The sequence below is a fragment of the Scardinius erythrophthalmus genome, assembly GCF_964197995.2.
Source record: "Scardinius erythrophthalmus genome assembly, chromosome: 11".
NCBI lineage: Eukaryota > Metazoa > Chordata > Actinopteri > Cypriniformes > Leuciscidae > Scardinius > Scardinius erythrophthalmus.
The window spans coordinates 11,976,140-11,998,687 of record NC_138231.1 but is presented as its reverse complement, the minus strand read 5'-3'; the positions used below and the strand labels follow the sequence as shown (position 1 = coordinate 11,998,687).

Here is a 22,548-nt window from a genome sequence, read left to right as displayed (position 1 = left end):
GAAATCAGTAACAGATAGTGCAGTTTACATATACTTGCAGTGTTAAAAATGTGTTTGGAAAAGGCTGTTTAATATAAAGCAAATCCCTAATGAAGTAGCTGATTATGCATTCATAAAAGTTTCTGAGCCACTGGACATGTTTGAAGATGTTGCTGCTTCAGATACGTTGTACACATCTGTAAATAGTTATTTTTATTTTTATGTTACTTAAAATATTCTTGTCATGTCATATGATATATATATATAGGCCTGGTTTCACAGACATAGCTTAGACTAAACCAGGCCTTAGTTCAATTAAGACATTTAAGAAGCTTTTATAAATGTGCCTTAGAATAAAACATTAATGTTTTTTATTTTTATTTTGAAAAAAACATTTAAGCCCCCCCCCCCCCCACCCCGTCTCATCTTGAGACAAAACAATAGCACTGTCATATTTTAAAATATGTCAGTGGAAGTTGCTTTCAGTTCAGACAGCTGGGTCTGGGACTAGGCTTAAGCCTGGTTTGTGAAACTGTCCAATAATGTATAAATTTTAATAGCAATACTTACTTCTTCTCCTACGCATCCTTTGAAAGACACCAGGCCCGCTTGAAGATGATGGTCCTGCACTAGTACTCTGTAATACAGAGATTTAAGATATCAGCTCTAAACTGAGTACATCTATCATTAGGAAGAACTCGTGGATCAGATGCATTTAGTTAGCATTTACCTTGGTACGGTTAGAGCTGGTAAGGTTCCTTGGTGACAGCCTTTGTGCCAGTGCCTCACGGATCTGCAACAATATGTGACAAAATGAGTTAAAGCACAGCAGTAGAACTGAATGCCTCTAAGATCATTTTAACAAATCGTCAACTTGCAAAGTGACACAAATCAATTCTTACCTTGCTGTCTAAAAGCGTTCCGAACACCAAAATAAAGAATCCCTGCAGAAGTGTTACAAATATATGAGGAAAATGGTATGATTAAATAATACTTATTATAATGCTGTTAATTTCATTTTCATAACATTGAAAATAACTTATTTTGCATTATTTTATGGTGTTGTGAGACTTTATAATGAATTGTTAGAAGTATAGATTATAATTATTAAATTATTTGCATTACAATTATTGTTTTAATGTTTGCATTTAAATCAAGCACACAAAATATAACTTTAATATAGTCAAAATACAAAGACAGAAAGTGATACCTGTAGTGAATTGAGGAGTGCAAACACCACATGAATGCCTAATGCACTGGACACCATGGTTCCAATTCCAAATCCCCATGTTAGACCAAAGATAGGAGTCAATATGGCCACACATCGGGCAATGACCACCAGGGCATGTTTCTCATCCGGTTGAGTTGTGTCACCAACTCCTCTGCTCAACATCTTATACAGAACCACAATCAAAACCACAAGGTTTATGGCAACAATAGTGAGAGCTGGAACCACAAATGCCAGCAGTGCCTTAGATTCATTCCAGTTCAGCCAGCATGCTAATTGTTTCGTGATATATTTCTGAGGTCCAGCTGTCGACGCAACAGTAATGACCGCTATGAGCAAAGGCGCACCATAACCGACTATGAAGGCAATGGCCATCATTGTGGACCTTGACATTTGGGACAAGACCATGACTGTACGGTAAAAGAGCAGCAGCGCTGAAATTAACATCCAGAAGAAAAGAGCCAGGTAAAAAAAGTGCATGAAGAAAACCGCTGGACTGCAGCGACCCACTGATGTTGGTTGCTCTTGTTCTGCGACTGCGGCTCCAATGATAAAACAGATGTTTGCGATCAGCAGGGACACAGCAATGTTGACTATGGAGACATGTCGTATGTAGGATGTGTCATTTCTTGTCATTGACTTCCACACGATAATCTCAATAATGAGGCATATTACCAAGCTGGCCATTGAAATAGCTACACCAATGTAAGTTATATAAGCCAAGACAATATTATCAATGGGGAATGGGGACATCAGGATTGAAAAAGAGGTTGTGTGGTTGCATTCACATGTGATCTTGCCAGTTTCGTTCACTAAGGGCTTTACTTTACATCCAGTGGAATCCCATGCATTAAGATTGAAGTTCCAAAAGACACACTGAGGATTTCCCAAAGATGCATTAGTAGTGCCAAAAGTAAAAGAAATGTTGTTAAGCGTTTGGTTAACCTTAACAACCACCACGTCTCCATTGATGAGGGAAACTGATTTCCTGCTGTCATTATTACTAGTATTACGAGTAGGCAGGATTTTGTCAAGATTTGCAAAGACGATAATGGTTACGGAGGTTGGTGTAAAAACCTGTGGTATCAGAATATCAGTAGTTGTGTTTGACAGTTTTGATGTTCCACTATATGATGTAGTTACTACTGTTCTGTTCAACTCAAGGGATTTTGTGCTATTAATTGTAAAATTGTCCTCTGTGATATTTTTACTTATATTCTCAACAGCGGCCAGAAGTGCAACGCTGGTGTTTTCTGATGTGTTGTTATTATTCAATTTATTCCATGAATTAATGGTATCATTTGATACAAGGATGTCCACTGTTTGAAGAAAACCCTGTAAAAAGAAATACATGTTTAGTAGAAACGGTTGTATTTAGGTTGGACAATTTTCTAATGCATAAATATATATTTGATTTTAACATAAATACTTACAAACATTTCATTCATGAGAATCAAAAGAGATCAAAAGGTTGTTTCAGAGAATTCTGTATGATGCATCAAAATGACTAAAGATATTTCCCAGTGGAAACTGAGAAGATTTGCATGATCTTTTTGCTATTAATATTATTATATAGTTATTATATATTATTAAATATTGCTAATATTTTATACAAGCAAGGTTTTTACACCACTTTTTTTTACTTTTTACACACGATTTGCACAAACTCGAATTTACATACCTCGATCACAATTTTTCTGATGGGAATGTTTTCTGAGATTTTGGTAATTTGTGAAAGTATCTGAACAATTGTTTGGACAGTCACAGGAGACTGTGTTATCTCCTGATTATTCTGCACTGTAGCATTACTGAGCTCAGCCACAAAATCTGGTATCTGCCCCACATTCAAGACCTAAATTACAAAAAAAAAAAAAAAAAAGACATTTTTTAAATATTTAAAATGGATCATAGTTTTCTTTCTTTCTTTTAAAATAAATAAATAAATAGACAACCAATAGATTACCTCAACTTTCCTTTGAAGGTCTTTAATGACTTTAACTACACAGTTGTCCTGTATTGGAATCCATCCCTCTGATGTACACTGATAAGTTATGGTGCCTTCTTTGCCGTTTTCACAGGCTCCTGTTAAAGTTTCATATATGTTTCCAACTCCAAATGAGCTACTACAGTCAAATGCTGCAAGTCAGAAAAAAATAGATTGTTTGTTTTAGACAACTACATCAGATAAATGAACTTGCTGCTGAATCATGTAAAGAATGAAACACTTATGGCTTACTTCCTGTGATTGTGTCAATTTTGACACTTTTCGTGCTATCTCTGAAAATTGGTAGTGCTGGTGGGTTCTTGATTTGACATGTAAAGGTTCTTCCAACACAATTTTCACTCTGGATTTGATATTTTAATACAAGACATCTGCTGCCATCTGATTGCATAAAATGGGTAAATACAATCGTTGGGACATATTAAAAACATTCCCTGTTTTTTTCTTATTAGTGGAACTTATAACTGCATTCTGTAACTTTTGTAAGATTATATTGCAATATAAATATGTGTATGTACAACCTGTTGAAGTGTCTGTCCCATTGTCCCACATAACTTCGTAATTGTCTTCACAGCAAGACAGTCGGATCATCTGGGAAGTACACTGAAACTTTGTATCCGTCATATTCAACAGGATATTGGGACGTGGTTCAAGAATTATATTTTGCCACTGAATGTAAGGTAATGAGGTCCTTTTAATAATACAGGAGTATCTACCTGCAAGTGAAAAAAATGCATACATACATAACTTCTAAGTTACTATTTTCTAAAGCAAAAAAGCAATAATTTTCTATTGGTTTACTTTCTTTAGTTCTTTCTGTTTTTTTTTTTTTTTCATCAAATATGCCCAAAATGAGAGCAATATATGCCTAGGAAGTCATACAACAGCATGATAATTGTCAATATTTACTTACCTCCACATAATTCTAACTCTGTATGATTTTTGTGTGCAAAAAATTCTGAAATTAATGTTGTTATTATCTTATTTACGGTCACGTGACATGCGATTACATTTTCTCCCCCGACACACTTTTCTTTTATCTCTTTGCCGGCCGATATTCCTATACAGTAGGCTACAGTCTACCTCTAGCTAGCAAAAAAAAAAAAAAAAAAAAAACATTTCTGATACAGGATATGAGTCACTATGGTTTTAACACCCAGCATTATTTAAAACAGCTAAAGGTGCCTTAATTTGCCTTAATTTATCTTAATTTGATAATAACACTAATATCCAAGTGTCTATTCATGCATATATGTAGTCAACTAACTTATCAAACTAGTGAAAACATAAGTAATGTTTTTTTTTGAGTGTGTGTGTGTGTTTGTGTGTGTGCTTGTGAATAGAGCAAAAATAACATTTTTCAAATCAAATTTAGTTATTTATTTATTTACATTTCAAGTGAACTTTCTATTATTTCTAATCATATCCTGATGTTAAATTGTGGACATTTCAGTTTTGACATATCTCCTACTAAACTGATCTCTGGATTATTTATTCATTGAGATTAAAAGATTAATATAAAAACTGAGTTTAAAAGTGGCTTAATTTTAAAAGAAAATACATCTCAAGCACATCTGCACACTACACAGGATTTCAGTTTATGCACAGTTGTCACAGTTTTGTTTTTGGGTTTGTTCACGTTATGTTTCCTTCTCTGTCATGTGATCCTGCCATGTGGGCTGCTTTCAGCCCCGACAAAACGTTGCACAACGTTTTTTAAACAGAAACGGTGATGCGTTGAACACACTGTTCTGATGACGCAAGAGTTGCAACTATGGCAGCTGAGAAGGCCATTCTTTGTGTTCTTTGTGAAGAATTTTCGGAGCCTGATGAAGTCGGTATAAATATGTGTTTAATACTACGAAATATGCCCGATGTTACAGTTACTGCACTTGCCGCTCAGAACAAAAGAGAACGTTTCGGTTACTCACGTAACCTCTGTTCTCTCTAGAAGAGGGAACGAGTATTGCGTAGTTGCTTACGCTACGGGAAAGCCTTTCTTTCTCGAGATACTGAAGCCAAAAATGATCCTTAATTTTTATAATCTTGTCAACGCAGTGCGGCAGCCTGCAGACCTAGGGCACGCTAACTAGCGTGCCCATTGGCTGCCCTGCGGCAACTGCAGCAGCCTACCGCTGAGCCCTTGGCGTGACGTCACGACCAATGAGCGCGCTTGGCGCGCTTAATGCGTCACAGCCCGCGAAAAGGGGTGTGGCTTAGCGTATATTAACAGGGCTCGGAGGCTGCTTCTCTGGTTTCTGTCGCATGAAGCGAAATGAGCTCGTGGCGCGAGCACGGCGGGCTACGCAATACTCGTTCCCTCTTCTAGAGAGAACAGAGGTTACGTGAGTAACCGAAACGTTCTCTTACGAGAGGTTCTCTCGTATTGCGTAGTTGCTTACGCTACGGGAACGCCCTTGTCAACGCCGTGCGTGCCCAGCATCCACTGAATGAGTCCCAGGGAGAGCCCGGGGAACGTGATAGCGGAGAGCCGGGCAGCCCGAAGAGGGCTAGCGCCGTACATAAGCACACACTAGGGGGTTAGGAGCGGCACGGCCGGTCCTAACTGACAATTCCCTGCATAGTGCAGCTCAACCAGTAGAGCTAAATCACACAACGTAGCCCGCGCACAGATAGTGGGCTGGCATACGCGAGACTTAGACTGATAACACTTTCGCCTGCAAGGCGGGAACATCCAGGTTGTAAAACCTAACAAATGTGGAGGGGGAGGCCCAGCCTGCCGCTGCACAAATGTCATGAATGGGAATCCCGCTGGACCATGCCCACGACGAGGCCATGCCTCTAGTGGAATGAGCTCGAACGCCCAATGGGCACTGCAGGTCTTTAGACGCATAAGCAGCAGCAATAGCGTCCACTATCCATCTGGACAGGCTGTGTTTCGAGGCGGCGAGACCCTTGGTGCGCCCACCAAACGAAACAAAGAGCTGATCCGAGCGCCTGAAAGCGGCGGACCGTGAAATGTAGTTTCTCAACGCCCTGACTGGGCAGAGGAGATTACTATCGGCCTCGCTGCCGTGCGTCGGCAGGGCTGAGAGGGAAATGACCTGTGCTCTGAAGGGAGTGCCCAAAATTTTTGGAACGTACCCATGCCTCGGTCTGAGAATGACTTTGGAGTCATTAGGTCCGAACTCGAGGCACGCGGCGTTAACAGATAACGCGTGAAGGTCTCCCACTCGTTTGACTGACGACAGAGCTATCAGAAAAACGGTTTTGAGCGTGAGGTATTTCATATCCACAGTTTCCAAGGGTTCGAAGGGATGCGCTCTCAGGGCCTCCAAGACCAGAGAGAGATCCCACATAGGAACCGAGGGGGGTCGCGGGGGGTTCATCCTCCTGGCTCCCCTAAGGAAGCGGATGACGAGCTCGTTCCTTCCTAATGCGCGGCCCTGCTCAGAAACAGAGAGCGCTGAAATGGCCGCAACATAGACTTTGAGCGTGGAGGGGGACCTGCCCGCGTCCAGTAGCTCTTGAAGGAAACACAGTATTCGCGATACCCCACATGTCTGTGGATCGAGCCCCTTAGCAGTGCACCATGTGTTAAACACTGACCATTTCGACATGTAGAGCCGCCTCGTAGAGGGGGCTCTAGATTGTATGATCGTGTTCATGACCCCGTCTGGCAGATTAGCGTGTAATCGTTGAGGCTCCACGCATGCAGAGACCAGCGCTCTGGATGGGGATGCCATATCGATCCGCGTGCTTGAGAGAGAAGGTCTCTCCTCACCGGTATCGGCCAGGGGGCTGAGTCTGCCAGCTGTATTAGATCCAGGAACCAAGCTTGGTTCTCCCAGCATGGGGCTATGAGGAGCACTGAGTGGCGCGCTTCCCTGATTCTCTCGATGACCTGAGGCAGCAGAGAGACCGGGGGAAAAGCGTACAACGGGCCGCTGGGCCAGATCTGGGCCAGCGCGTCCTCGTTCTTCGAGAAGAACTCTGGGCAGTGAGCGTTGTCTTTTGACGCAAAAAGGTCGACTTTCGCTTTGCCGAACCGTCGCCACAGTGACTGGACTGTTTGGGGGTGTAGAGACCACTCCCCAGGGGGAACGTTGTCCCTGGACAGTCTGTCGGGGCTCTCGTTCAGGTGGCCAGGCACATGCGCGGCTCTCAGCGAGCGCAGAGAGTGCTGAGCCCACACGAGGAGGCGTTCCGCCAGGGTGCAGAGCATCTTTGATCTGACACCGCCCTGGCGATTCACGTAGGCCACTACCGATGTATTGTCCGTGCGGACTAGAACATGGTGACCGTGGAGGAATGGGAGGAAGTGTTTGAGCGCTTTCTCGACCGCGAGCATCTCTAGACAGTTTATGTGTAGGAGATTCTCCTGGTCTGACCAGCGGCCATAGACCGGTCTGCCCTCGAAGAGCGCTCCCCAACCTAGGTTGGAAGCGTCTGTCGAGACAACTTTCCGGTGTGAAATCACTCCCATAGTCACTCCTGTGTGATACCATTCGGCTGCCAGCCAGGGCTGCAGGGCTGAAATGCAGCCCTGATTCACTCTGACTCGCAAGCCGCCGGCCGCCCAGGCTCGGTGGGGCACGCGCATTTTCAGCCAGCGTTGGAGCGGGCGCATGCGCAGTAAACCCAGCTGGAGCGCTGCTGCAGCTGAGGCCATATGCCCCAGGATACGCTGGAATGTCCTCAGCGGAACCCGGCTGCCTATTTGGAGGGATGCGGCGAGGAGGCGGATGCGGCGCGCGCGCTGCTCCGACAGTCTGGCCGTCATAGCCACCGAGTCCAGTTCTATTCCAAGAAAGGAAATTGACTGACGGGGTGATAGCGAGCTCTTGGTCCAGTTGACCGAGAGACCCAGCTCCTCCAGATGGCTGAGAAGCGCTGTTCTGTGAGACACAAGTTCCGTCTCTGACTGCGCTAGAATAAGCCAATCGTCCAGATAATTCAGTATTCGCATTCCCTGTTTCCTCAGGGGAGCGAGGGCCGTGTCCATGCATTTCGTAAATGTACGGGGTGCCAAAGACAGGCCGAACGGCAGGACTGTGTACTGATATACTCGACCCTCGAAGGCGAATCTCAAGAATGGCCTGTGACGGGGAGTTATCTGGATCTGAAAGTATGCGTCTTTTAGATCGAGAGAGATAAACCAGTCTCCTGGGCGAATCTGCGCGAGGATTTTTCTGGTTGTGATCATTTTGAACGGCCGTCTCATGAGGGCTTTGTTCAGATGTCTCAGATCTAAAATAGGTCTGAACGCTCCGTCCTTCTTGGGCACGAGGAAGTAGCGGCTGTAAAAGCCCGACTCGCTCAAAGAAGGATGAACCTGTTCTATAGCCCCTTTGCGCAGCAGCTTCGCTATTTCTGCTTGAAGCAGGTGCGCAGCTTCTGAACTCACTCTCGTCTCCGTCTGTGCTGTATAGTGCGGAGGGCGACGAGCGAATTGAAGCGAATAGCCGTGTTTTATAGTTTTCAGCACCCATTCTGACGCGCCCTGAATCGCTTCCCATGCTTCCGCATGCATAGCTAGGGGTCGAATGGTCTCTGGGCTGCGCGGGATGGGGAGCCTGTATCAGAGAGAAAGGCGCGGCGCGCGCGGCGCTGGTGCTCGAACACGGGGGCTGGTAAACAGTATTGGCCGACTGTACAGCGTTCAGTAGCTCGGTCCCATCGGATGGAGCGTGATTTGCTGTCAAACATCCCAGGCGCGAGAGTGGCGTGGGGATTATAATGTCTACAAGTGAGTGCGCGTGCTCGTGAGCGGGCGCAGGGTTTACACTTATGACACGGCCAGTGTTTGGGAGCTTTAGAGGGTCCGTGACCCAAGGTAACTGGCTGGCAGAGCGAGCAGCGGGTAGGTGTGAGCACAAGGTTGTGGGCACATTTTCTACACTTAATACTCGAGCGGCTTGCGACCGCTTCATGAGAGAGCGCTCTGTACGCGTTACCATGGGGACCCTGTTTGTGTGAAGCAGTGAGCACATGGGAGTGGGCACATTTTCTACACTTATAACACCCTCGGCTTGAGCCGCTGTTGCCCGGGGTAACCGAGTGGCAGAGCGAGTTACAGGTAGATGTGAGCACAGAGTTGTGGGCACATTTACTACACTTATTACTCGAGCGGCGTGTGACCGCTTTATGAGAGAGCGCTCTGAACGCGTTACCATGGGGACCGTGTTTGTGTGAAGCAGTGAGCACGTGGGAGTGGGCACATTTTCTACACTTACAACACCTTCGGCCGGAGCCGGAAAGCCCGAATTTACACTCTTTCTGAGATTTATTTGGGCCGCCGTAAAAACGGCGTTTGTGTGCAGGCGAGCGAGTGGTATTACTGGCTCGTTGGCTGCGGTGTAAGCTGCTGCAGTAGCCTGCACTGAGGGGACTGACAGAGCTGGGCGTTTTGATGGTGGTCCGGCCGCAGCGGGACTCAGCCATCTCTTCCTCCCTGCGGGTGCTAGGAGGACTTCGCGGGCTCAGACTTCAGCGTTATCTTGGGACGCGGACCCCGGGGGGGCGGCGGTCTGTGACGGCTGGTCGAGCGCGACCTAGGGCGGCCGCCCTGGCGTCGCTGCGAAGTGGTTGGTGGCCGAGACGAGCGCTGTGTGGAGCTGCGCGCAGGAGGCTGAGCTTGAGAGCGGCCTGCGGCTGGGCTCGAGCGGCGAGGCAGGAAGAGATTCATAGCCTGCGACGCCTTCTGCACTTCAGAGAAGCGGTCCACAATCCCGCTGACCGCAGGGCCGAAGAGGCCGGTGGGCGAGAGCGGGGCGTTGAGGAAAACAGCGCGTTCTGACTCACGTTCTCAGCGGTCTTGGTAGCACGGAGCGAAAGGTCCGTCGCGCTGCGCAGATCTGTTAAGGCTGTATGATCCGAGCCCTTCTCGTCCAATTCGCGGAGGAGGTCGGCTTGCAGGATCTGAAGAACAGCCATCGAGTGCAGGGCAGAAGCAGCTTGGCCGGAGGCGGCGAATGCGCGGCCGGCGAGAGCTGATGTGGTCCTGCAGGCTCTGAAGAACAGCCATCGAGTGCAGGGCAGAAGCAGCTTGGCCGGAGGCGGCGAATGCGCGGCCGGCGAGAGCTGATGTGGTCCTGCAGGCTTTAGACGGCAGGGCAGACTTTGAGCGCCATCTAGCAGACGGCGGGCAAAGGTGCGTTGCCACCGCTTCCTCAACGGAAGGGATGCCGGTATAGCCTTTCTCGGCGGCCCCGTCCACCTGGGAGAGAGCCGAGGAGACAGACGAGCGGAGTCTAGCGGAGAAGGGCGCGCTCCACGACTTCGATAGCTCCTCGTGGAGCTCAGGCAGGAAGGGTGCTGACCTAGAGGCTGGCGCTTGGCGGCGGCTAGGCAGAAAACACCCGTCGAGTCGGTTAGGCGCGGGCTCCTTGGGTGGGGACCAGTCCAATCCCAGTCGGTCGACCGCTTTGGTGAGGAGGCGGATAAGCTCCGCGTCGACACTGGAGCGGGACCTGCCAGACTCAGGAGTCGAGGAGGCGGAGCGGTGAGAGCCCGACCACTCCTCGCTGTCCGAAGCAAGCAGAGAGCAGCTGTCAGCGGCGTCATCTGCTTCATCCCCTGAGGCGACGGCAGTGCGGGCAGTAGCCGGCCGCTGCGCGTCGGTGAAGGGCGGGGGAGAAGGAGAAAGCGAGGCTCGCGGGAGGGGCTCCGGCGAGCGCTCAGCTATAACCACCGGCTCGGGAGGCCTTTGAGAGCGGCGTTTCTTCTTACGCGGCCCTGAAGAGGCAGCCGGGGAAGGTGGAGGATCGTCAAACATGGCGAGTCGAGCCCGCAGGGTCGACATCGGCAAGTCCTCACACTGTTCGCAGCCGCCCGAGGAGAGGGCGCGGGCTGCGTGGTCGAAGCCCAGGCAGAGAGCGCAAACCACGTGGCGGTCTCCATCGCTGAGCGGGGCTCTGCACGAGCCACAGGATGAGCGAGGCATTTGCAACAACGCCTCGCGCTCTTTTAGATGCAAAAGTGTGTCGCGGGGCGAACACACAAACACATACAACACAGAGCAGTAAAGGATATAATCGCCGGATAGCGAAGCAGGCAGGGAAAGCTGAAGGCGGCGAAGGCGGCCGGCGTCCTCAGGCTGAGATCCTCGGCGTGCTGGTCGCTTGTTTCGACGGCGGCTTCCTCAGAGAGCAGCGATGTGAAGAGCTTCGCTGAAAAGACAGAAATCAGAGAAGCAGCCTCCGAGCCCTGTTTATATACGCTAAGCCACACCCCTTTTCGCGGGCTGTGACGCATTAAGCGCGCCAAGCGCGCTCATTGGTCGTGACGTCACGCCAAGTGCTCAGCGGTAGGCTGCTGCAGTTGCCGCAGGGCAGCCAATGGGCACGCTAGTTAGCTTGCCCTAGGTCTGCAGGCTGCCGCACTGCGTTGACAAGATTATAAAAATTAAGGATAATTTTTGGCTTCAGTATCTCGAGAAAGAAAGGCTTTCCCGTAGCGTAAGCAACTACGCAATACGAGAGAACCTCTCGTAAGAGAACATCCCAATCGAGTGAAGGGATTGCTGAAACTGAAATGGAAGCCTAATTTTACCTAATTCAGACTAAAACACATCTATTTAGTCTCACATACTGACTTTATTTGTAGTTCATACTTTTTTTTATACCTTGTATTTTCTTTCTCATTTTTAGGAAAAGCATTTAATTACCATTGTTTATTTCTATACCAAATGTCATACACTTGCAATGAAGCTAAAAATATAAACAACTACATCATTATGTTTATATCCTATATTTTTACAATAAAACTTACGACAAACATGTCTTCTAATATCCTCAGTTGTTGCGTATACCGAGCTGCATCGAACACATTTGTAAATTACTTTCCTTGAACCCATTGTGCGAGTTCACTTTAATACCGCGTGCTTTATATACATGTTGCTGCTGATTGGACTGCAGTTCTGACACACCCACCAAACAAGAGAAAACGTATCTCAAACCCCGTTGCACACCGGTGCACGCCATTTCCAGGAAACATGACGTTCAACCCGGAAACCGTAGAAAACCGTTTTAAACTTGAACGTGCCCGTGTTCCCTTGTCTGATGTGTCATGTCATTGGTTCATTGTTTCATTGTTCACAGGTGTCCCTTGTCTAGTCATTAGTCTTGTGTGTATTTAAGCCCTCATGTTTGCCATGTGTCTTTGTCTAGTATTGTTAGCTGTAACTACGGCTTGTAAGTTCATGCTTTTCATGCCTTGCCATGCTTTTGTTTTATGTCTGTTTTTGTTAAACTACACTTGGGTTCTCTCAACTTGCCTCCAGTGGATCTTTACAACAGTACAAGGGGAAGGGCTGACTTTAATATTAATATTAATTAACTCTTGTGCATCAATTAAAAAAAAATAACACATAGGACCACAAAAGTTTCAGTTAAAAAAAAACTCATAAAAATGTGAAGCTTGGGAGCATAGACTTAAGTTTTGTCTCATTTTAAAGAAGACCCACGGCAGATTATTTGTGAAGTAAAAAAGGTTTAAAAAGTGAAGAAAAAAGGTTATAGAGGTTTAAGTTTATAAAAATGATTTTATATAAAATATGTTTATTATACATGTTGAACTCTAAAACTGCTTGAAAATCAAAGCCATAAATCTAATCAAGCCATGTTCCAAATTTGAGGTTGATATCTGTTCAGTCAGTCGTGTAAATTACCATTGATAGGACAAAGATTAATTATGTGTGACTCACCATTGTCTTTCTCTGTAGCACTGTTCACAAAGAGAGTGTTAGGGTCATTGCCACTATTTATAATGGTATATCTACTGGTGTCTAGTGCAGGATCTTGGCCATTCACTGTCCATATCATTTCACCCTGAACAGACGCTGGGCGATCACATTTCAGCTCCATCTTTTCAAAGGGATACCATTTATCTCTAGTTGACAGGATCTTATTTTCTGAAAGCAAAATTCATACAGCTTCATGGGGGAGAATAGAACTGTTTTTAAAATGTTTAAGATTAGACAGTGACAACCCTTACCACTTTCAGAAAAGGAATTCTCTAGTACAGGGATTCCTGCTTTCTGGAGAGTTTGTATAACATTTGAGTTTGCTGATGAAAAATCATCGCCGTTGGGGTCGCTGGGGCTGCTGGTTTTTACTTTAAATTCATAGTCTGCTATAATGCTACCAGGCCTATGGAGTAACACACATACCACAACAACGAGAAAACATTGTTTTAACAAGAGGTAAAAACTAAAATGGAACTTTCAGAGTGAATGTTTATATTATAGACCTTACCTGAAGCCAGTGACTGTACATGAACCTTTACTGTAGGAAGATACAGCTTCGTAACTTTTATCAATCTGTAAAAAGTAAGTGTAACCAGTTCACATTAGGAAGTATACCAGACCTATGATAAAAATGAAAATTAAAAATGATATAGTTTTTAAGAAGAAATTTCAAGAACCAGAGATATATAGATGTTTTAGTAGTTATAGTTATTTTATTATAGAAGTTATTTATCGAATTAATTAATCTATCAAATTAGAGGGGTGTAAAAAGACTTTAGAAAAATGGCAGCATCATTATTTTATTTTTACACAGAGATTGGTAGGTTTATTTGTAAAATATGTTGACTAAGTAATATTTGTTTCATTATATGCCAACGGTGACAGTTCAAAAGTGGCAAAAAACACGTCTTATGTTTGCCTCAAGTTTGCATGCCTGCAATTAAAGAAGTATTAAAGATAACCTTTTAGATTATGGTTTTTAACCAACTTTTCTTTTGGTATCTTCTTTTAAAGGCCCTCGATGGTTCAATCCCAGAGATACGGACATGTCAATGCGGCTCCATGAGTAAATTTGTATATTATACACATTTTCAGTGGTCAAAAAACAAATGTGGGTCACTTTGCATACAGCTGATACTTTTTTTAAAGGGGAATATCTAAAGAACAGATAAAGTAAAAAAAAAAATTCTCCTTCATTTTCTCCTATCAGCTCAATTGCAATTAATGTAATTTTAGATTCTTGTTCTTATGAGACTTTTCTTTTGGAATCTTCTTTTTTAAGGTCCTAGATGGTTCAATCTCTTAGATATAGGGATGTCAGTGCTGTAATGTGTTCTTATGATACTGCATATTTGAACAGGTAGCTTCAGAAGCTGTTAAAATGAACACAATCCCATCTTCCAAATATCCCTAAAACTGATTAAAATATCGATTCTTATAAATACATGTTTGGGAGCAAGTTAATGTGCCTCAACTTAACCATTTTCAGTGGATTTTTGGTACTCAGAGAGATATGTTATATGCAATTATTTTGAAAGAGGGAAACAAGATTAATTCTAGTTTAAACATTATTTGTTCTTCAGACATTCCTCTTTAAATGCCATAAGTACCAGTTGTGTTCAAAGTTAACCACATTTGGTTTTTGATCACTTAAAACGAGTAAAACTTTCAACAATTTGAGCATGGAGCTGCTTTAAGATCCCCATATCTATGGGATTGAACCATTGAGCGCCTTTAAAATGAAGATACCAAAAGGGAAGTTTGTTAAGAACCAGAATCTAAAAGGATATTATGATATCTTTAATACTTCTTGAGTTACAGACATGCAAAAGTGAGGCAAAAAAAGTGCTTTTTGCCATTTTTGAACTGTCACTGTTGGCATATAATGAAACAAAGATTGCTGAAGTCAACATATTTTACAAATAGACCTACCAATCTCTGTGTAAAAATAAAATCTCAGGTGAAAATTGTCATTTTGACCGCCCACTACAAAATAGTGGATAACTCAGTAAATATACATTGGTGACGTTTAATATTTTGGCTTTCATCACTATTAATGTTTGTCTTTGTACAGAAAAACATATTGACAAAATCAAAAATTTTAGTTGTGGGAAGTTTCCGAAATTTGGTTCATTTGACACGGAAATGTCCCAATTTAATTTAGCATTACAGTTAATCATATATCCGGCTTAGAAAATGGCTCCGTTATGGCCAACACTCTGACTAGTTAGTCTATGATGTACACAGGGTTTGAAATTAACTTTTTCACCCACTGGCCAATTTGGCTACTACATTTTTAAGTTACCGGCCATTCAGAGCTTCTACTAGCCAAAAAAAGAAATTTCGCAGCTTTCATGTGTTTTAGTTGGACAGATCAATACAGTACAAAAAACATGTAGGATGTTGGAAAATAGCAATGTCTTTTCTGTTTTTAATCTACGCTAATGCTTCAATGCAAGTGAACAAGTGCACCGTTATTTGTTGCGTAATGACGGGTATGTTCAAGTGTTACGATCAATCATGTTTGTGTATAGAGAGCCTAAGTCCCTCCCCTTCCGGTGGAACACCATGGGATCTTAATTCGGAAAAATATTGTATGGTAGTCAGTGGCGAGAGACAACAAATATTTTGATCTTGTTTGAATTGTGCCCTGAATTACACACATGATGTTTGTTTGTCAATTTAAAAGATACATTTTAAAGTCAAGAAAGTCGCAGTTTGTGAAGCTAACTTTACTGAAGCTAACGCCTGTAATTTTTTCTATAGTCTTACGTTATAATCGTAACGTTACGCCGTCATGCCTGAGTGTTTTGTACCAGACTGCACAATTACGAGCAACGGATGGTGACGTACATACAGTGCGAGATGAGCAAGCAGCAACCTCCACGTCTCTCTCTTGAAACCAACACGGAAGTGAGTTAAACTGCAATTCATTGACTGGCCGCTTGGGCTGGCTGCAGAAGTTAGTCAAATCTGTATCTCCCCCATGTTAAAATTGCCAAATTTACAGCAGAAAAAAACATGTTTACAGTCTGGATCTCTATGTGGCTTTGGTCTATACAGCTAATTTTGGCCTTCATGACAACTGTGAGGGGGGTGAATTTTTTTATAACTCATCCGTTTAGTTGATTAATATTTAAATTTCTGCATAATTAAGGGTATGGCCACTTGAGTGACAGGCGGATTGCCGCTGATGTCATTGCTAGCCGTTTGTCTGCTGTTACTAGCTGTCACTTCACCTCAGCAAATGTTAGCTGCTGAATTTGCCATCTCTGCAGTGTTTGTGCTTTTTTTCGGGATTATTTCATACAATTTAATACACCCATTACTTGGGTACAAAGCCCACGGCTTTGGATTCCGTCGTTGTCGTCGAGTATCGTTCGAGAGAACAACCAGCGCTGTATTTCAGTAGTTTTCCTCTGTGAACATGCACTAATGGATGTCTGACAATTTCGTTGCTTTTTGGAGTTTTCAAATTTAAAAACGTCAATAAAGGTTCGTTCGTTCTGCTCTCACGGAACAGATAGATTATAATATGCTTATGTACCGTCAGGTGAAATCATGCAGTCGTCGGCGCTTTCTCCGTTCATGCAATAAATGCACATTCTTGAATGAGCGCGGATTTTCTAGCGCATTTAACGTTACTTGAACTTCATAGGCAATATATCTATGGTGTAACCCATTTGAGAGGCGGCCAAAATCGGAATTTAAAATGGACTGAATAAGCTCTCTACGAACTTAACGGGCGATGCCGCGCTGACGGACCATAGACTATAAAAAAAGAGTGACTGACATGTAACGTTATGCACATAAATCACTGTCACACTCTCAGAGTAATATTAAGTTACTGCATAATACATTTTCAACTAGCAGAATAGTACAGAATCACGATACACAGTCTCACTTGTAGCCATGTCTTTTAACTATTATAATATTTCGAAGGGCAAAAACAGGAACTTTTAATTGGCTTTATATCATCATCAAGTGTCACTTTAGCGTGAGGCCCTGTGCAGTCGCAGACTTGGTACTGTCAGTAGCATAACGTTATCAAGCATTACCTCCCCAGCCTGAGCTAACTCGATCACGTCGAGCTATTTGGGCGTGATTTCTCAGCCTCTTTGCCAATTTTCTGTTATCCGGGAGTGACGCAAGGCCAAGATGGCGACAGCCGGCTCCGCCCACTTTAGGCTTCAAAAATGCTCTTCAGAAACCTACGGGTGACGTCACGGACACTACGTCCATATTTTTTTACAGTCTATGGAGATGAGAGATGTAGTTCATTGAGCGATTTTCACATAAAACTAAATGTTACTCTTCTGTTTTATGACAAACTGCGACTTTCTTGACTTTAATAATTATATTTTAAATTGACAAACATCATATGTGTAATTCAGGGCACAGTTCAGACGGAATAAAAAGATAAGTTGTCTTTCGCCATTGACTACCATACATATTTTTTCCGACATAAGGTCCCATAAGCCGGAAGCGGAGGGGAGGGACTTGCGCTCTCTATTCATGGTCTGTGTTTTTCATCAAATTCTGATTGTCATCTGGGATTTGTTTGCGTCTCCATGACGCTCCGCCGGAAGTTGGCTATAAAATGTGATGTCAGCTGTCTTCGAGGAGGGGGCATTGTTTGGGCTTTGTTTGCATGTGCGCGTGCGCCTCTTAGAGTTCCATTATGCAGGCCAATTTGTCATTTTTGTTATCCTCATTTGCTGTTAATTTGTTTTTGTTTGGTTTCCTAACCTTTGTGTTTAGTTTGTTGATTTTTGTTTTGAACGTGGCATCTTCCCATGCCTTTGTGCTCTTATTTCGGGGTTAGGAGAGGAGAGCAAGTTAGAATGTCACGTGACATACATTGTGCTTCACGTAGCAGGTTTTGTGTATTAGTTCATTAGTTTTAGGAGTGTTGCCACAAGTTGTAAGTTTTGTTTGATAGTCAGCGGAGGTAAGTTAAGGTGTGTGTGTAGCATGCTGAAGATGTTTCTTTGTGATTTTTCTTTTGATTTAGCTAGGTTAGATTTAAAAGTTATAGTTAGAGGTGTTTTGTTTTATTTAGTTCTTTGATTTGGCAACACTTCTGCTCTTCTTTTCATTTGGTGTATTTCATTGTATTTTCTTAAATTTCCTATTTTTGTTCTGACAATATATATATGGAACACTTTAAAGTTTATTTTCTTTGTGTTTACTGGCTGGGGGTGTAAATAAATAAATGTTCTTTCTCTTCTGAATTCGTGTTTTCCTCCTCATTTAATGGAGGCTCATCCGGGATGTAATTTGCAGCTGATCCGGAGTGAAAGAATTTTTTTTCTCTGTTTTGTTCACTTGTTATCTTTAGTATGTGCAGATTGTAACAGTGGTGCTGTGTGGAGGAGAACACTTGGAACGTTTAAAAAATTGCCTGTGAGAAAGATTGGGTGGCATAAGGTAAGAAAAATGTGTTCATTTGATTTCCATGAATTTATTAAAAATCCAACAACTGAACATTTAGACAAATGTCGAAAAGATGAACTTCTAGAAATAGCCGAACACTTTAAAATTCCAGTTTCAAAGCAGTTGTTGAAAAAGTCTATTAAGGCTTTGGTATTTCAAAAGCTGGTTGAATTAAATGTGTTTGCGAAAGAGGTGGAAGATGAGGCAGCCGAAAAACATTCCTCCAGGTTTGACGTGTCAGAAGAAGGGTTGGGTGACACGGTGGCCGAAGCCGAAGTTTATCGCCCTTTCTTCCATTCTCTTCGTCGTCCATTGGTTCTAGAGATGCTGCACGCCTTAAAGTGCGCCTCACTCGAATTTAGATGGAAGCTCAGGATCGTGCTGACTGAGGCACGTCAGGCTGAGATGAATTTGCGTATACAGGTTCGAAAATTAGAGATAGGAGCTGATAAACAGGTTAAATTGCGTCAGCTTGAATTAGAGTCGATGAAAAGTCATTATGAATCAGTCGTATATTCTGCTCCTGTTGATCCTTCTGTGTCCGTGGGGAATGATGGTTCTACTATTACGTTTGATATCACTAAGCATATCGTGTTAGTGCCTCAGTTCAGGGAGAATGAAGTAGATTCATATTTTAATGCATTTGAAAGAATAGCTTCTTCACTTCGATGGCCGAAAGAGGCTTGGACTTTATTGCTGCAATGCAGACTTGGAGGAAAGGCACAGGAAGTCTTTTCAACCTTGCCCTTGGATGATAGTATGAAATATGATATTGTGAATACTATACTATACACTATACTATACTTGGTGCCTGAGGCATACAGGCAGAGATTTAGGAACCACAGGAAAACAGGTCAGCAGACTTATGTGGAATTTGCCCATGAAAATGGGATTTTATTTGTTAGGGGATTTTAAATGGTTAGCCGCAAGTAACGTGCCCGATTTTAACTCGATTAAAGATCTGATGATGTTGGAGGAATTTAAGAATTGCGTGACTGAATTGTTGGTGACCTATTTGAACGAACAGAAGGTTGTATCTTCGTCACAAGCTGCAATTATTGCTGATGAATTTGTGTTGTTCGGTTACAAGAATGTGTTTAGTTCGGTTAGTTCAGAGAAAACTACAGGCTCTTTTTCTGGTCAGAGTTCAAACTTCCGAGTTAAACAGAGTTCACCTCCAACACAAGAAATTAGAGAATGTTTCTATTGCCATAAGCGAGGGCACAGAAGCGAGAAAGTCTGAAATTCGCAGATTCTGTGCAATATGCTGTATTTAATAGATCACTAAATCCACACAGATTTGGCTTACACAAACTTCCCCAGAAAAGTGAGTAAACATAGTAACACGCCAATTTTAATTTCAAACCCTCATGAAACAGAAGAAAGGACAAATAATAAATATTTACCTCAAAAAATATACTGTATTATAAACCTTGCATTAAAGGGACAGATCACCCAAAAATGAAAATGTTGTCATCACTTACTCACCCTGAAGTTGTTCCTAACCTGTATGAGTTTCTTTCTTCTATGGAACACAAAAGAAGATATTTTAAAGAATGTTTGTAATCAAACAGCTGATGGTGGACACTGACTTCCATAGTAGGAAAAAAATTACCATGGAAATCAATGGCTTCCGTCAACTGTCTGGTTACCAACATGCTTTAAAATATTTTCTTTTGTGTTCAACAGAAGAAAGAAACACATACAGGTTTGGAACAACATGGGGGTAATGATGAATGAAGTTTTGAGTGAATTATGCATAAATAATCAATATATTTCATATGAAAATTTTTAAATACTCACCGCTGACTTAATTTGACCAGCATAGTTGATGTATATAATACTTTTGGGGTTGTTGAGATCAATATCAAAAACTTTATCTATTGTCATTGAACTTTTACGAACTAAAAAACACAACAACAACAAAAACACACACACAAAAAAAAACATTAATTTAGTGCATTCATTTATCCATTTCAGTCATGTGAATTTTTTGGTTAATTCGCCATATTTATGACAATCAGCAGGGTAAAATAATGGCAGTGAATATAAAAATAAACTATTCATGGCCATATTGAAGCCAGTAAGCAAATTTGCTTTTAATAAACCTGCTTTCAAATAAATTCTGTGCAAAATTAGCACTTTACTTTAAAGTGTTGACGGGACCGCTATCAAAATATGAAGCCATCACTGACATTTTAATAATAATAAATATATGTGTTGTCATGACATTTATTTTCTGGTCATTTGTTTTACAGTACATACCTGATAATGTTTCTGCGGGTGGTGGTTGTGGTGCTAGTGTCAACAAAACCAAAAACAATCAATAAGAAAGAAAGAAAGAAAGAAAGAAAGAAAGAAAGAAAGAAAGAAAGAAAGAAAGAAAGAAAGAAAGAAAGAAAGAAAGAAAGAAAGAAAGAAATTATCCAATAAACAATAAAGACATCTGACCATTCCTGACATGTTAACAATAAATAAGTTTCAAAAGTAAAACTTGTTTGCATTTGTCACGAAGCCAACTAAAAACAACAAATTGGTACTTAATTTCATTAGAGATGGGATTGATAACTAACTTTGAAGCTATCATTAATAACTTAAAACTTCTAATAACTGTTAAAGGTTCTATTATGTGTGTGTCATCAAGTACATTAATAATAATAATAATAATGTAACATTTATATAGTGGTTTTCTCTGTACTCTATCTTACATATGGAAGGGGGGAATCTCCTCAACCACCACCAGTGTGCAGCATCTACCTGAATGATGTGACGGCAGCCATATTGCGCCAGAACACCAACTACACACCAGCTTATTGGTGGAGAGGAGACAGAGTGATGATGCCAATCAGTATATGGGGATGATTAGGAGGCCATGATGGATAAAGGCCAATGGGCAAATTTGGCCAGGATGCCGGGGTTAAACCCCTACTCTTTTATGAAGGACATCCTGGGATTTTTTATGACCACAGACCTTTCGAAAGGGAACACGCACTGCGTCGATGGTGCTATTGGGGAACACCCTCCACGTGAACCGGTGTCTGAAAAGCTATCCAATCACAGCAATCGAATTTGACCGGCGACAGCCTATGACGTCACTACAAGGGCGACCTGGAAGTATAAAAGGGCCGCCTAGAGAACATCCACTTTTCGTCTTCAGGGATTGTTTTGTCTGATTTGCAATCACCTGAAAAAGGTAAGAACAATTATGGCAAGTGATAAGCGTTTTAAGAAATGTGTGGATCCATGTCTCAGGTTTCTGACACCAGATGACACACACAACTTGTGTGTTTATTGTTTGGGTGAAGACCACACACTATCAGCTCTTGAGAGACCTGATTGTGCAGAATGTGAGTTTTCCTCTTAGAAAACTCAACTCTCGTCTGGCCCTCTTCTCGAGGGAAGAGGGCCAAGCATCTGGGCCCAGTGGTTCGGGTCCCACTCGTGCGGAGTCCCGCTCCCGCTTGATTGGAAAGTCGATGGCAGCGATGGTGACCACGGAGAGACATCTGTGGCTAAACCTGGTTGACATCAATCAAAACTAACTTTAGCTGGAAAACAACTTTATTAAAGAACCGCTATAAAGCCAAAGCAATCTCTGTTACCTTTAAATTATACACTTATCTCTGTAAAGCTGCTTTGAAACAATCTACATTAATCTACGTTAAAAGCGCTATATAAATGAAGAGGACTTGACTTGACTTGACATCAGGGAGAAAGAAAAGGCTTTCTCCTCAATGCCCTGGTTTCGCCATCTGAACTTTTCGGCGCCTCCGTTGAGACGTGGTAGAAAAGTTCAGAGAGGCAAAGGCGCGCTCGGCTGCATTTAAATCATGCATTCCGCAGCGGCCCCAAGGATGATCTTGGTAGGTCTTTATTATAAGGTTGTTTAACTTTAGATCTCGATTCCCTATTTAGGAAGTATTAAGGGGTATATTTGATATTATTTGGTTAATATTAAGTATTTAGTATTAAGGGGTATATTTGATTTAATTTGGTATTAAATTATGAATTTAGGGCCCTGAAGTTCTTGTTTTCATAGGTAGGCTTGCATATAGGTCTCCTCTTGTGATAGAGTCTTTAGGTTTATGTAGTAGGTGGTGCCAGTCTTGGTCACCCAGTGCAATGTACAGGTTGGCTCCATCTCATAGAGGAATCTCTAGTGAGGCCACCGTGCATGTGAGCTTCAAACAGTTT

At 42.8% G+C, this 22,548-nt stretch overlaps 1 protein-coding gene across 1 annotated transcript; it reads right to left on the bottom strand.

The window, feature by feature from the left end:
* Positions 1–62: 62 nt before the first annotated feature.
* LOC308698232 (adhesion G-protein coupled receptor F1-like) lies at positions 63–21,883 on the bottom strand (the record flags this gene model as incomplete). The annotated part of the gene is made up of 10 exons (XM_081378147.1): positions 63–176; positions 550–616; positions 710–772; positions 882–923; positions 1,190–2,284; positions 2,889–3,059; positions 3,171–3,343; positions 12,877–13,083; positions 13,167–13,321; positions 21,687–21,883. The coding sequence occupies 10 exons, from the start codon at positions 21,881–21,883 to the stop codon at positions 103–105; spliced, it is 2,244 nt and encodes a 747-aa protein (XP_081234273.1). The 3' UTR covers positions 63–102.
* Between the last annotated feature and the right edge of the window lie 665 nt (positions 21,884–22,548).